This window comes from Acartia tonsa, chromosome 3, assembly GCF_053477335.1.
Source record: "Acartia tonsa isolate MP-2025a chromosome 3, ASM5347733v1, whole genome shotgun sequence".
Classification (NCBI taxonomy): domain Eukaryota; kingdom Metazoa; phylum Arthropoda; class Copepoda; order Calanoida; family Acartiidae; genus Acartia; species Acartia tonsa.
Window position 1 is genome coordinate 39,761,323 of NC_137262.1, and position 15,679 is coordinate 39,777,001.

The 15,679-nt window shown below is 31.4% G+C and overlaps 1 protein-coding gene across 4 annotated transcripts in view; it reads right to left on the reverse strand.

The window, feature by feature from the left end:
* Positions 1-651: 651 nt before the first annotated feature.
* The window catches only part of LOC145314123 (speckle-type POZ protein B-like), a 53,084-nt gene continuing 38,056 nt past the window's right edge, over positions 652-15,679 (reverse strand). For all 4 annotated transcript variants that reach the window (XM_080153916.1, XM_080153918.1, XM_080153915.1 and 1 more), the window contains 5 exons: positions 15,222-15,348; positions 9,440-9,501; positions 8,513-8,574; positions 3,445-3,539; positions 652-3,291 (listed from right to left, as the gene is read on the reverse strand). In XM_080153916.1, coding sequence (XP_080010042.1) covers positions 3,193-3,291; positions 3,445-3,539; positions 8,513-8,574; positions 9,440-9,501; positions 15,222-15,348 — 445 coding nt within the window. In that variant the 3' untranslated portion in view covers positions 652-3,192. The remainder of the gene's footprint in view (positions 3,292-3,444; positions 3,540-8,512; positions 8,575-9,439; positions 9,502-15,221; positions 15,349-15,679) is intronic.

The window sequence follows — 15,679 nt, forward strand, 5'->3', positions numbered from 1 at the left end:
TAATATTTCTTATTTTAAAAAATCATTAATTTCTACCTTATACTACATTTCATAACAATTAATGCATAAATCCCTTAAAAAATTGTGAATTTATCTGAATCAATCTTTAAAACAGAAGAAAAGTGCAAAAAAATTGTTTTTCCAATGATTTGTTTTGGATTTGCATATCTTTTTGGTTCACCAGTTTTTACCCAAAATGCTGTTTTTGAGATCTTGTGCTTCATTGGTGCTGATTAATAAAAAATCAACGGTGGAAACTTGTAACCAAAAGATGCATCTACATTTTATATTTACAGTAAAATAATCCTAAATGAATATTAAAGCTGCTATTCTGCAAATTCAGATTTGCCTATTTTTTTGGTTCGCAGTTTAGTAGGACAAAAGAACACTAACTCTGGTAGTGTCAGAATTGATGAGAATAATATAAATGTCTAAGTTTTGGCCAAATTGGACGTAAATTTGTTGCAAAACTGTTCGGAATTGTTTACAGAGAGGCTTTGCTTATAATATTGTAATTTGTTGTCCAGTAATTCAAAAATCAGAAATATAGGATAATTATATCACAAAGAAATTGTTGTGAAAAGAGATAACCGTTACGGACGTACGGACCTACCCTAATCACACAAAGGTTTCGCTTTTAAAAATTCAAAATAAATATCAATGATTTTATTTTTTTCCAACTCACACAAATAAAATACAATTGACCAAAAATTTTGTATCACAATTCCAAAAGAAATGTTTAGGTTTTAGTTTTTAATAGGTTACAGGATTCAATCATAGTAATGTATACTTTGTACATAATATAAACTGTACATTAAGTATACATTAATATTGTTGATTTTTTATCAAATTACATTTAATAACTAGGATTTTTAGGAAAGTTATTGGTTAAGAATTTTCAAGTATTGTAACTAGATATTTATGAGTTTTTAGTATTTTTTTAAATTTTTTTTTAACCAATATAATTAACTGTTTACCACTACGAAGTGATCATTTAAATGGTCAAAATTAAATTGATTTTTACAATGACTTAGAAAAAAAGGAATGTTAATATTAATCCAAAACTTGTGCTTTTTATATTAGTATAGCTTATTCAACAGCAAAAATAGTACCTACATTAACTTACATATTTTTTTTAATTTTTTGATTAAACATAGGTAAAGTTATAATAACATTATAGGTAGAAATTATCTTTCAAATAATTGGAAAAAATAGTTCCTTATTTGACATACAATTTTCAAAATAACACAATTTACTTATTATCATTTAAATATCAATTGATTATTATTACAATGTTTTTTATAGTTTTTTTACATCAATTTGTAATAAATTAACTTTTAATAAAAAAATCTGAATGTATTAAAAATAAAAATGTGCCTTTAATATTCAAATAAAAGGATAATTTTGCTCAGAATGTACTTTAATGTAATTTACAATGTTGTAATTTATCATAAATAGCGTAGCATTACAGAAAAAAATATGAAAATTAAAAAGAAACATTTTGTTGACTACCTAATCTTTCAGTGGCGTGCAGAAGGGGGGGGGGGGGGGGGGTGTAGGGGGTTGCCAACATCCCCTTCAAACATAACATTTGCAAAAGTACCCTTCTCCTTTTTACAGCCCTTAAGGTTTTACACCCCTATGCATAAGACTTTAAAAATAAATTACCACTGAGGAAAATTTGTCGTTAATTTATGTTTCATTTATTGGTCAGTTTGTTCCTCCAGTAGGAGGAAAGAAAGTGGAGAAAAAGGGATGGATGACGGGTATCGTTATTTTAGCCAGCTGGAAGTACCACTTTATTCTCCCATAGACATAGTATAAATAGAGCAGCTTCGCAGGTTTTTTCTTAAAACATACGAAAACAGGGAACAAAACACAAACATACCTTAATTTAATAGGATAGGACATTCTTCACCAATTTTGCTAAAATTACATATGTGGACAAATGGTATAAACTACTGTGGGGGGAAGACGTTTTTGACGGTAACAGCAGATTTTCTAAATTTGATTCTTTCCAAAAAAAAGTAGTCTTCTTTTTTCACAGACTATAAGGTTTTAGCACAATTAGTGAAAAATGTTTCTCCATTCTATTTTACATTTTTTTTAGATTGCATAAGCGAGATTAATAGAATAATACAATAAACAAATATTTTTTTTTTTGGAAACTAATAAACAAAAGTAATTAATTATAATGGAAAATATTTTCTCGTATTCATATAAAACCGATTATAATCCGGTGGATTATAACCGGTTCTCATCCATACGAGAAAACTATGTCCAGCATCGTAATATATACAGTTTTCTACGAATATAAAAATGTACAATCATAAAATTAAAACAAGTTTTTTTAGCCGGTGCCTTCGGCAGCTCGGGGCTAAAAAACTGGTTTTAATCTTATCATTGCACATTTTTAAATCCGCGGAGAGCCGTTTATAATACGATGCGAGAAATAACTATTATTACCAGGGCTCGGCAGCCGCACGAAATCAACAGGAAAAACAACATGACGTTTTATAACTACAACAACCAAGCCCTGTTTGTATAGAAATTTAAGATTCTTACAATATTACAAAAGTCTAACAGTAGGGAAGCTTTTTTACGGAATTAATGATTTTTATGAACGATTACCATTTTTTTTAACGTTTTTGATATACTGTTTGTCTTCTAATGGTATTGTCCCACAAAGAGATAATTGGACCATCCAAAAATGTAAAAAGTCGCGGATTTTCAAGCCTTAATTAACATAACCTTACCAAAAAAAAGCATTAATTAAAAAAAAGTGTAATTATGTGGTGAAACCATAAGAGGTAAATACTTACAGCATAACAGATTGACTTATTTGTTAATTTTTACATAAATTCTAAATTAATATCATAAGATAAATTCAATTAATTAATGTATTTGGAAAATTTACATTTTTTAACTGTTCATAATATTCAAGTGTTAATTAAAGCAATTTGAAAAAGATGTTTACTTATTTTAGGAACATTTTTGATTAATGAAAAAAAGTATTAAACATTAGTTTACAGTATACATTCCAAAAACATACAAGCGATGATTTTTTTTATTAAACGAAACTTTTAATTTTAATTTTCTATTTCTTTTAGTTTTTAGAATATCTATATTGTATGTAGAATTACAATACACATGTTATTAAAAGGTTTTAAAGATATAATTTTCTTCTAAATTTTAAGCAAATCGTTGACGTTTACTTGGAACTCTAGTCATAGCTTCAAACATGTCAGCCATTATTTCAGGATAGGCTTTCAGTTTGTCTCTCCATCCAGTCTAGATACATACATAAATAAATAAATTATATATTGGAAAATTTGTCTTATATTTAGGTTGCTAATATGGACCTCATTTTTTTGGTGTCAGTTTGTTTCTACCGCTAGTAAAATAGATAAATTAATATTATCAAAAAAAGATGATCTTACTAACCTGACTAACAATTTCTTTTCCGCTGTCCACAATAACTTTCAATGCCAGAGTTCTCAAGTTATTTGCTTGATGAAGATCAGCCAGTACAAGCAAATCTAAATAAAAACAGATTAATTTATATATATATATAAAATCAACACATAGATATAAGACTGAATACCAATATTCGCAATCTATATGCTTCATGGAAATCGTCTCAAAAACAAGTTTTAAAACTGAAATATTAACAAATTAACAATTACATACCTAGAGATAAAGAAGAAAAAGTTTGGAAAGGTTTGTCAGTATTAGAGAATCTAGAAACTAGTAAATTAACTGATGGGTTATACAACATAGTTGGTTAAATGTATGTATAAATAGGTATAATATAGCTAAGTTGCTTTCAGAGCTAAATTAAAAATCAATATGAATAGGTGGACAGATGAAAAGATACCATCATTTTAATTAGATGAGTAGGTAATCAAGCATAGAAATAAATATTGGTAACTTTCTATCCTTTATAATTGTAATCGAAATCATATTTAAAGAACCCAGATCTCATTATCATTGTTTTCTGTTATAAAAGCATATGAATGTTGTTTTTATTGACCGAAATAAATAGAGTTTGAGGGAGAGGAAGAAATAATCAGTTTTTCTACCTCTATGAATAATAAACACCAATATTTCTCAAGATCCACAACATATTGAATTGTATAAAAAAACGGCCATTCTAGGATTTTTTCTCCTTAAAAAATTTATTTGTACATACCCTCCTGTTATTTTTTTCTATATTGAAAGAAAACATTTTAAATCTACCAAAAATTTTTTTTGCTTTGTGAAACATCCCATAACACCGTGTTCCAGAAAAGCCAAAAAATGACAAAAAATCATAGAGAGTGTATATTTTAAAATTTTGATGAAATTTTATTTAAATAGCAATAAGTATCCATATATCTTTCAATATAATGGCGAAATTTTTAATATCTCCATCCTGGCTGGCACAAGATGCCAGCAAACCTGGCAGGGTCATACAGGTAAAGAGTAAAAATATTTTGTTTGCCTTAAACTAAGCATTTTAAGTTACCAAATACTAAAATATCCTATACTAGTACATACCAATATGAAATTTAAGTGTTTAAGTCAATTTCAGGGTTTAGGTATGATCCTGCAGGTCCTGATCCCTCAGAAGTCTTTAAACAGCTCTTGAGACCGCAATTTTTGACCTATAGACTTCAAATTTTAAACATAAGCTTTTCTAACAAGCATGTATGACCTACTGAAATTATATGAAAATTTGCCACCGTTTTCCCGCCGATCGCCGCCGCCGAAATATATAAACCCTGAACAACTTTATTATGCAATCTACATTTTCCTGGATATTATGTCTATGGTAGTCCATAAGTGTACAGCTTTACAATACATTGTTTCTATTTGGTAAAGCAACAAGTATGATAAAGGAAAAAGATTCTTTTTAGAGTAAAATGCTTGTATATCAATCAAAATCTAAATTTTTAGATTTTTTACTGAAAAACTTTATTATGCAAATGAAAAGACAATTAATGGGAAAACGTTTTTTTTACACTTTTCTCATCTTTTTAAGATTGATTCTGATAAAATAACATTTTTTTAAAGGAATATATGCATCAAATATTATGAAAAACAGTATAAGGTAGAAATTAATGATTTTTCTAAATAAGAAATATTTGGAAAAAAGAAATTTGAACCCTATCACTCAAGGGGACAGCTGCTGATCCCCAGTCTTATGGATGAAGCTAAATACATGTTAAAGATAAAAATTACCCTGAAACGTATACAAAAACATTTTTTGATGTGTTTAAAAAATCCATTTTTAATCTTGATTTTGAGGACAATGGCCTTTAAGATGCTCCTACTGGTGGTGATGGGGAGCCAAATGTTATCAAAGTGCATGCCCATGATGACGACTTATATATTGAACTATTGTCCAGTTTTTGTAGTCATAGCAGTCTCCAGTCAAGCAATATTAAAAAAGGAAAAAAATGCAATTTTAATTACTTCAAATCATAAGGTAAAAACTGTAGTTTTTATAAGATGGTTATATTTCTTGTCGGGAGGCTCCATTGGAGGCTACTATGACTACAAAAAATGGCACATAGGTTAATAGACAAGTTGTTGTAATGGGCATGTACTTAGATAACATTTTGCTCACCATCACACCCAAGAGAAGCATCTGAAAGGTCATCATCCTCAAAATCAAGATTTTAAAATTTATTTTTTTAATACAATAAAAAAACATTTTTGTATACTTTTAAGGGTAATTTTAATCAATAACATGTATTAAGCTACATCCATTAGACTGGAGGTCAGCAGCTGTCCTCTAAAGTGATAAGGATCAAATTTCTTTTTTTCTAATACTTCTATTTTAGAAAATTCATTAATTTCTACCTTATACTGTTTTTCATAATATTTAATGCATAAATCCCTTAAAAAATTGTTATTTTATCAGAATCAATCTTTTAAAGAGGAGAAAAGTGCAAAATAAACGTTTTTCCATTGATTTTCTTTGGATTTGCATAATAAAGTTGTTCAGTAAAAAATCTAAAAATTTAGATTTTGATTGATATACAAGCATTTTACTCTAAAAAGCATCTTTTTCTTTTATCATAAATGTTGCTTTACCAAATATAAACAATATACTGTAAAGCTGTACACTTATGAACTACCATAGACAAAATATTCAGGAAAATGTAGATTGCATAATAAAGTTGTTCAGGGTTTATTTTGATATTTCTAATCTAAAGTTTACATACAGATGAGCCTATTTCTTATTTATTTTCTGTGTGTATATTTAGGGAGGGAGGGGACAATGGGCTGTTAATTATAATAGTCCCCAAATTCACAAAATAGCGTTTTCTTATTTGTGGGCATAACAATTTGTGGTACTATTATTGAATTTTGATTGGTTGGTTTATTAGTTGAGTGTCCAAACGTTTCAATCACTAATTGTAATAACATAAAAGGGGCAATTTTGTGTATTAGCATTGGGAATGTACATTAATTTCTCGGCCATTGTCTAATCCCTATAAATCTCTTATATGAAAGACTTTCATTTTATTTTCAATTTACTTGAAAGGAAGCATTTTCTATCTTAAACAATACAATGATGAAAAGGAACTTAATTCCATACCTCTGGTATAATTGCACATAAAATTCTTATTTTTCATAGTAAAAGCTAATCCTTTCAGCTTTATTTCCAAAAACTTGTGTATATTACTAATCAATTGTTTAAAATTGTATTTTCCAAAATGTAAAAAACGATTTTTTGTCACTCGCTGGAACATAGTGCCTAATTTATATTCTTTAGACCTTGAGAACGCGTTTGATAGCGTTACATTTAACTTTTTTCTACAAAAATGACAATGGCAATTACCCTCAGCTTTTATAAATGTTCACAATAGAATTTTCTACTGAATGACCAAAAACTTAGTGGGTACATAGAGATTGTAAGTAGATTCATGGGGAAAATATTTTATATCTGTTATATAAGCGTTCCTTTTCCTCTAGTACAAATCAAATCTTGTTCAAATATGGGTAGAAAATATTGAGTTACGACTGCATTTCAATAGATATAACAAGGAGAACTGTCCGTACACTCAATAATAAAGGGAAAGCCTATTCTTTAATATATATCATATCGTCTGTAGCCAATTACCTCGAAAATGACTTGTTTAAAGTGTTTCTCAAAGAAGAGTTATAACTGTCCTAAGTACAACAGGTGAAAGTGGTGTCCTATAGTTCTGTCTTTCGTACCGAAAAATATGGTAGATGTTTGTACCGAATTGGTTTTGCTTTACCGGCAAGCTTATTGCGCAGAATTGAGCTAATTTTTATTAAGAATAGATAAACCCCCCTCCCGTCCAAAAGAGAAATGGCATTTTTAAATATTATATCACATACACCTAAATAACTGTCTTCTTAAAACTAATGTTCTAAAGCATTAAAACTTTTTTTGGGAGGGGGAGGGGATGGGAAGCTTCCTTTAAGTCATGTATATATTTTGGGGTACTCTCTCTCCATGACTTCTTCGGTCCAAACACTAAGAAACAATGGCTACACAAACAAATATTTTGGGGTACTTAAAGGATGTTAAAAAAGAGGTTTGAATTAAATGCAAACAGAAATAGTTGTGAATAAAGAAAAGCTTAACTCCTACAATAAGATGAAGGCATCACCACACGAAAAATCAATCTAAAAATTGATTTTATTGCAAGAAAACAAAATCAAATAAGAAAAAAACGTACAGTACACGGCAAAGAAAGGTAACAAATATATATAGAAATGTTCTTCAATGCTTTGACTGAATTAATGATTCAATCAAAAGTCCGCATTAATTTCTACAAAGGTATATTTAATATAATTAAATAGCAACGTGTATATAACAGAAAACTTATATTGTTATTTAATCTTAAGGTATTCTTTTTGTTCGTTTAATAGTTATGTTCATAAACATTGTAGCACAGTTATATATATTTTCCATAATTAGCACCCCCCCCCCCCCCCCCCCACCAACCGGAAGTCCTCCTATGAACTCTGAGCATCCACTTTATACAATGTTTCAGCAGTCTATCGGTCGGTAATGCTATGATTCATTTTATTTCTACAAGATAATATGACTTACTTTAAAAAATAGCTGGCTTTATGCCTGTTTCTTTGTTTGACTTACTTTGTTTGTTAGCTAAATGGTTTTATTCATCAGAGCTTCTCTACTTAGAGATGTTGTTATCCTTGTTATAATATAAATTGGAGAAAGAAAAGGAAAAAAAGTGTTCTTGGTTGGTAAATATACAACCATGCATTAAAGTGGTGAAACTATTTTGCAATTTATACTGATTTGTGTTTTGCTGACTTCCACATAAAATTATATAAAACACATATGAAAGTACAAAGATAAAATTACAGGATTTTTTGCTTGTGAGCCAGGAGGTTTATAAATCAATATTATTTGTCAAGATACTTTGTATATTATCGTTCTTGTTCAATTCGACTACAGAACGTTATTTTGAACGCTATGATATTAACTAGCAATGCTTCTGTATAAATGGATATTTACCTAAAACATTCTCTGTATTGATGTTATCGCATAATGCCGTTTCACACATAGTTTTCAAATCCCTAAAAAATAATATTTATCTAGGTATTTTTTATTGATTTTACAAAGCTGATTTAGATTAGATATCTATTGGTCATTAGAATAAGAAACAGGGAATTTTAATACATCTTTTTTTTGGCAACGGTCCTTAAGGAGCGATTCTTCGTTTTTTTCTCAGTAGCTTTTCTTCTATTTCTAGCCCCTGCGGGGCCAATTGCCTAACCCTGTGGGTCAATCACTTAACCCAATATAACCTAACTTAACCGTAAATAACCTATCAAAAGCCATTTTAAAAATACGACGAATCGCCCCTTAAGAGGCGTTGCCACGAAAGGGACTATTCCCGATTGTCCTTTATAGTAACTTATGGACAGACAGACAGACATGTGGAAATTTTTGGAAGAACAGAAATAAAGAAAACCAAATATCTATGTAAGAAAGATCTATTTCCAATAATGATCTGGTTATATAATATGAAAACACAAAGGTTCATCACATGATAATGGCATCAATTTCACCAATCTTCCAATAAAATTACAAGGATAAGTTTATCTATAAGTAGCGCAGCAAAAACAAGGATACATTAAGAACAACATCATATATTATAAGAATTAGTTCAATCTTGTATTAACATAAAAATTATATAAATATTCTGGTCCCCAAAGTTTTAAAAACACCTTCTTTCACTCGTTGGCTTATAAACGTTGGCGTCTCTTATTAAATATTGGGAGAAACAAACTGTAAATACATAAACTTTTCCATCAATAATTTTAATCTACAGCAGGGCTAATTTTGTTTATCATAATTTAGTGTGTATATAATCAATTAATCGTCCATTGTCTTATCCCCCGAGATCTATGAATCAAGCAAATAAAGGGAAAGGCCTACCTCAAATCATATTTCTCAGCTGCAGATAGGAGACGGTCAGCTTTTGTTGGGATTCCACTCACCTGAACATAATAAAATTAGTTAATCATTATTTAGACAAATTGTAAATTTATTTGCTTGCACAATGCACATATGCAAAATTGTTCTGTTAATAAAATATTTAAGAATAGTTATTTATCGCCTCGTATTAAAGACAGTTAAACACCTCAAGACCTCAAACACTTATGGCTTTAACACAGCCAGAGGTGTGCATGAAACAAGAACTGTTGGAACTGATGCTCAGTTTACTGAGAATATGAAAGATGATGGTGAAATCCGAAAGGAAGCTATCAACTTGATGACAGGACCAATAAGTTCTAAGCAAAGCTGTAAGATAGGAACCTGGAATGTTAGAACAATGTATGAGTCAACTAAAACAGCCCAAGTAGTTAAAGAAATGACAAGTTACAATATCGGAATACTTGGAATTGCAGAATGTAGATGGACAGGACAAGGACAAACCACAACCAAAGATGGCCACCTAATACTTTATTCTGGTCATGAAAGTCAACATATGTATGGGGTTGCTATAATTATTCAAAAACGACATGTCAATTCACTAATAGACTGGAAACCTATATCAGACAGAATAATTAAGGCTAGATTCCAATCAAGGCACTGCAAGTTGACCCTTATCCAATGCTATGCCCCAACAAATGACAAAAGTGAAGAAGTAAAACAAGAGTTCTATGATCAACTGCAATCAATCAGAAACTCAGTACCCAAACATGACATGTGTCTAGTTCTTGGAGATATGAATGCTAAAGTAGGAACTGACAGGACTGGAGTGGAAAATGCAATGGGACACTTTGGCATAGGTACAAGAAATGAAAATGGAGAACTTTTACTTGATTTCTGTTTAAATAATGATATGGTCGTAGGAGGTACATTATTCCAACACAAAAACATTCACAAATATACCTGGACAACACCTGATGGACAAACAAGAAACATGATTGACCATATTATGATCAATAGAAAATGGGTCAAGTCAATGCAAGACTGTAGGAGCTATAGAGGAGCCGACATATTCAGTGACCATGAACTAGTTGTCAGTAAGATTAGATTAAAGCTGAAGCGTACTGGCCATGATAAAAAGAGTGAGATTGGTAGACAATATGATTCTTCAAGATTAAAGGACCCAGTGATAAAGAATGAATTTGTCTTAAAACTCAGAAATAGATTTCAAGTCTTAGAGGACCTAAATGACGAGACTGAGATCACATGGACTTCAATTAAAGAAAACTTTCAATCTACTGCTAAGGAAATCCTAGGACACAAGAAACCAGAGAAAAAGGACTGGATCTCTGAAGAAACATGGAACAAAATAGAAGAGAGAAAGAAGCTTAAAAACAAAATTCATAATGCTCAACATTTGGCTGACATGGGCAATTTAAGAGCTGAATATACTGCTAAAGACAAAGAAGTCAAAAAGCGCACAAGGAAAGACAAGAGAGATTACATTGACAATATGGCTGAAAAGGCCCAGAGAGCAGCTGACTTCGGTAACATGAAAACAGTATACAACATAACCAAGCAATTAAGTGGCAAATATAACAACAAGAGTGGTGAAACTATCAAGGCTAAAGATGGTAAATTACTCACTACAGAAAAAGAAGTTGCTAAAAGGTGGAAATCGCATTTTGAAGAAGTGTTGAACAGACCTGAACCTTTACTGCTGAACCAGAACCAGGACATGAAATAGACATAGACACAAGACCACCAACTATTCAAGAAGTTAAAGCTGCTATACATAGTCTAAAGAATGACAAAGCACCTGGACCTGACTTGATAACTGCCGAAATGCTTAAGGCAGACATAGATCTTTCTGCTAGGACTCTGACTGATCTCTTTGATAAAATTTGGAGACAAGAAAAGATACTAACTGACTGGTCTAAAGGTATAATCATAAAACTACCTAAGAAGGGAGATTTGAACAATTGTGATAATTGGAGAGGAATTATGCTGCTTTCTATCCCAAGCAAGGTCCTATGTAAAGTTATTTTAAACAGAATTGATGAGAAAATTGACAATAAACTAAGAGAAGAACAAGCTGGATTCCGTGCTGGAAGAGGCTGTGTTGACCAAATTTTCACCCTTAGGACAGTTATTGAACAATGTGTTGAATTTAACAAGCCACTCCATGTAAATTTTGTTGATTTCTCTAAGGCCTTTGACTCCATACACAGACAAACACTCTGGAAAATACTAAGAAGTTATGGTATACCTGAAAAGATGATAATTATGATAACTAAATTTCATGACAACTTTCAAGCCTGTGTTTCAGTTGGAAACAATAAGACATCTGATTTCTTTAAAATAAGCACTGGAGTTAGACAGGGATGCATTTTATCACCTATTCTATTTATATTGGTCATTGACTGGGTGATGAAGAAAACCACAGAGGACAAAAAACGTGGTCTCCAGCTGGGCATACTAGGACACCTAGAAGATCTGGACTTTGCTGATGACCTGGCACTGATTTCAGAAACAATTAAACATCTACAAGCTAAGACAGATAGACTAGTCAAATATGCAGGACAAGTCGGGCTCTTTGTTAATGTCAAGAAGACTGAAATTATGAATATACCTACAAACCCTGATCAAACTATAACAATAAATGGTGAACAATTGAAACAAAGCAACAAATTCACCTATTTGGGGAGTGTTATCAGCAGTGAAAATGGCTCAAAAGCTGATATTAAAACCAGGATTGATAAGGCTAGGGTTGCTTTCAACAGTCTACACAACGTTTGGAATTCAAAGAAACTTGCTCTGAAAACAAAAATCAGACTTTACAACAGCAATGTGAAATCAGTTCTTTTTTATGGAGCTGAATGCTGGAGAACTGTGAAAACTGAAACAAATCAACTTAATGCATTTCACAATAGCTGCCTAAGAAGAATTTGCAAAATATTCTGGCCAAACAAAATATCAAACATTGAGCTGTATGCTAAGACCAAGTGCAATAGTATTGAAGCAGAAGTGAAATTTAAAAGACTAAGGTGGCTAGGACATGTGCTTAGAATGGAACAAAATAGGTTTCCAAAAAAGTGCTTAAAATGGAACCCCACCACTGGTAAACGTAAACGGGGACAACCAAAAATGACCTGGAGGCGGAGCACTGAAAAGGACCTCTTTAATTTGGAATTAACATGGGGAGAAGCTGAAGCACTTGCCAAAAAAAGAAATTCATGGAGGAGCAGGGTGGCCGTATTCTCTGGACTCCACAGTCCAAAAGAGAGACGCGCCTGAACTGAATTAAAGACAGTTTAAATTAAGAAGTTTTATAATTAAAACCAATTTTGTTAGACCCGAGAGGCCGAAGGCTCGTGCTAACAAAACTGGTATTAATTCTTTGAATTTATTTTAATATTCGTGGAAAATTGTCTGTAATACAATGCAACATGAACCTACTGGTAAAACTTTTAATTACTGCTAAATGCACTCTTGTGGTAAAATATTAAACTACTATACCTATTTAATTAGCATAATCGAAGATTAATTTCTTTTAATATATATATGATGTATTTAGCTGTGGTTGGCAAAATAGATCTATAGACAACTACCTCCCTTTATTTTTCAAAGACCTCTTTCATCTGCTTCTAAATTATTTTATGCTACTTGGCAGTGTTAATATAAACGACACCATTGGTTGATTTTCAATGACCCAATAGAAAGGTTGCACAAGGCGGTTGCGATGGAGAGATACAGTTATTTAACACTTTCTAGTGTTTTACTCTAATGTTGGCAAATTATAGATAAAAATTGCGCCCACTGTCCTGTGCAGAGTATATATACATGTGAAACAATGCCTAAAATTGTAGATAAAAATGGCGCCCACTGTCCTGTGCAGAGTATATATACATATGAAACAATGCCTAAAATTATAGATAAAAATGGCGCCCACTGTCCTGTGCAGAGTATATATACATATAAAACAATGCCTAAAATTATAGATAAAAATGAAGCTCAATGTCCTGTGCAGAGTATATATACATAACAATGCCTAAAATTATAGTTAAAAATGGCGCCCACTGTCCTGTGCAGAGTATATATATATGAAACAATGCCTAAAATGTTCCAATGATTAGATGGTAAAACTTTCTGCCAATTTGATAGAGGTAGATAAATCACTGTGGTAATTTCATAGAGTTTCAATTAAATTCCTTTAGATGAAAGATGATTTTAGAGAAAAAATAATGCATTTAAACGAATTTTATAACTAGTTTATTCTTCGATGAATTAAAGCATTTCCTGTTTTTATGTTTTGTTAGTGGGTATTCAATTACAGAAAAGAGAAATTTCATTTATTTAGTTTGGAAGAAAAGGTTAAGAATAATCTTTAAATCAAGGAAATTCGTAAGTTTATCTAAATCATTTTTTTCGGTTTATACAATATACATAGACCTGCCCTGCCCTACTAAATTGCTTTTTGTACTTATGTAGCTGTGTTTATATTTCCGACGCTATTAGCTCACTGAAAATACTCAATACAACATCGGGACAGTATTCCAGCCCTGAGGGAAGAGTTACATATAGCCCATGCCCACTCTATTCTTTTACTTTAATATAGTAATTTCCAGATTTAGACAAATATTACCATTGTGTGGATTAGTAAGGACTATGATGCAGTTTTTCATCTGATAAATGCATTTCTATTCAAGAATATGCCAACTATACCAATATTTCCCTATTATAAGTTGACCCGGCCCCTAGAACCCCCTCTCCCTCCTAATATATTTCTATTCAAGAATATGCCAACTATACCAATATTTCCCTATTATAGGTTGACCCGGCCCCTAGAAACCCCTCTCCCTCCTAATATATTTCTATTCAAGAATATGCCAACTATACCAATATTTCCCTATTAAAGTTGACCGCTAGATCCCCCCCTCTCCCTCTTCCAAAATATTTATTTTCAAGAACTTTACCAAAATTTATCCTCTGAACTCTTTTATTTTACTTTAGTTTTGTAGTTATCGCCGTTTTTAACAGTAAATAACGGTGCCTGGGTGGAAATTATCTTAAATCTTTTCTTTTAAGTTTGTTTTAATATCTCTTATGCTTTCCAATATAACAGGGGGGATGGGTAAAAAAAGCCCTCCCCATCCCCTTATCCTCCGAAAAAGAGATCTTTAAGGGCCTCCCATAAGGAAACTTCAGAACAAGACTTCTTATTATATCAATTTTTAATTTTTGCAATATTCCAGATAGGGTGGGTGGGTGTATAAAATGGCCCAAATTGCATGAGAAGGATGTTGCCCAACTATCCAACTATTCTTTCATTAAAACAATCTCTTTATTTAATCAAGGACAAGAGTGATGCCAAGTTTATCAACTTGCGTAATAATCAATCAAGGCTGGCAAAAACTACAAATATTTGTGGGGAAAGAAGACAAAATAGATTTGACTCAGTTATTGGATTTCCATAAATGTTTGGGCTGAAGATAAAGAGGTCTTAATTATACTGAAACAAAAGTTTTAAAATTGTAATAAAATATAAACTGCATTGCATACTTAAAAAATGGAAAGATTTACAAAATTGTAAAAAAACATTCATAAAATAACTAACCTCTATTTCCAAACTAAATAATTGCACCTGCTTAATTGCCAAAGCTTTCTTCCATTCGTATTATTATCGCAAAGCAACACGCAAAATAGCAGCGATAGGTAATATTATTCTAATTATCTTTTTTTTCTTCAAATTGCCCTAATATCATGTGCTAAAAAAATAACTAACCCGACCACTGTAGATATATTTGACCATGTCCTGCACAATGTCTGCCTCCAGATCCTGAATATTCACTATGGAGCTCTGGGCCTCGATCATCCCGCTGTGGGAAAACATGGCTTCAAATACTGTTGACCTATAAACAAGGATGATTACATTCAGTCTAGAGTTGCTTATTATATAAAGCTTAGGGATAAGGGTAGTAAAATCCAATTTTTAATGCCTGTATAAGTTTTCATTTTAGAGCTGAATGTCAATTTGTAATAAATTTTAGCTCCTTAAGTTGAAAACTCCAATTAAAACATTAACAACTTTAACAGTTAGGGAGTTGAATACATTTTTATAGAAGCAGAAACATAATCTATGATTATGGTTTGGACCCTCTAAAACTGTTATCTACCCTTCCACTTTCCCCTCTCTTGGTGAAGATATCTTCAACGCCAATACTATTTTTGAAATGTAAGATT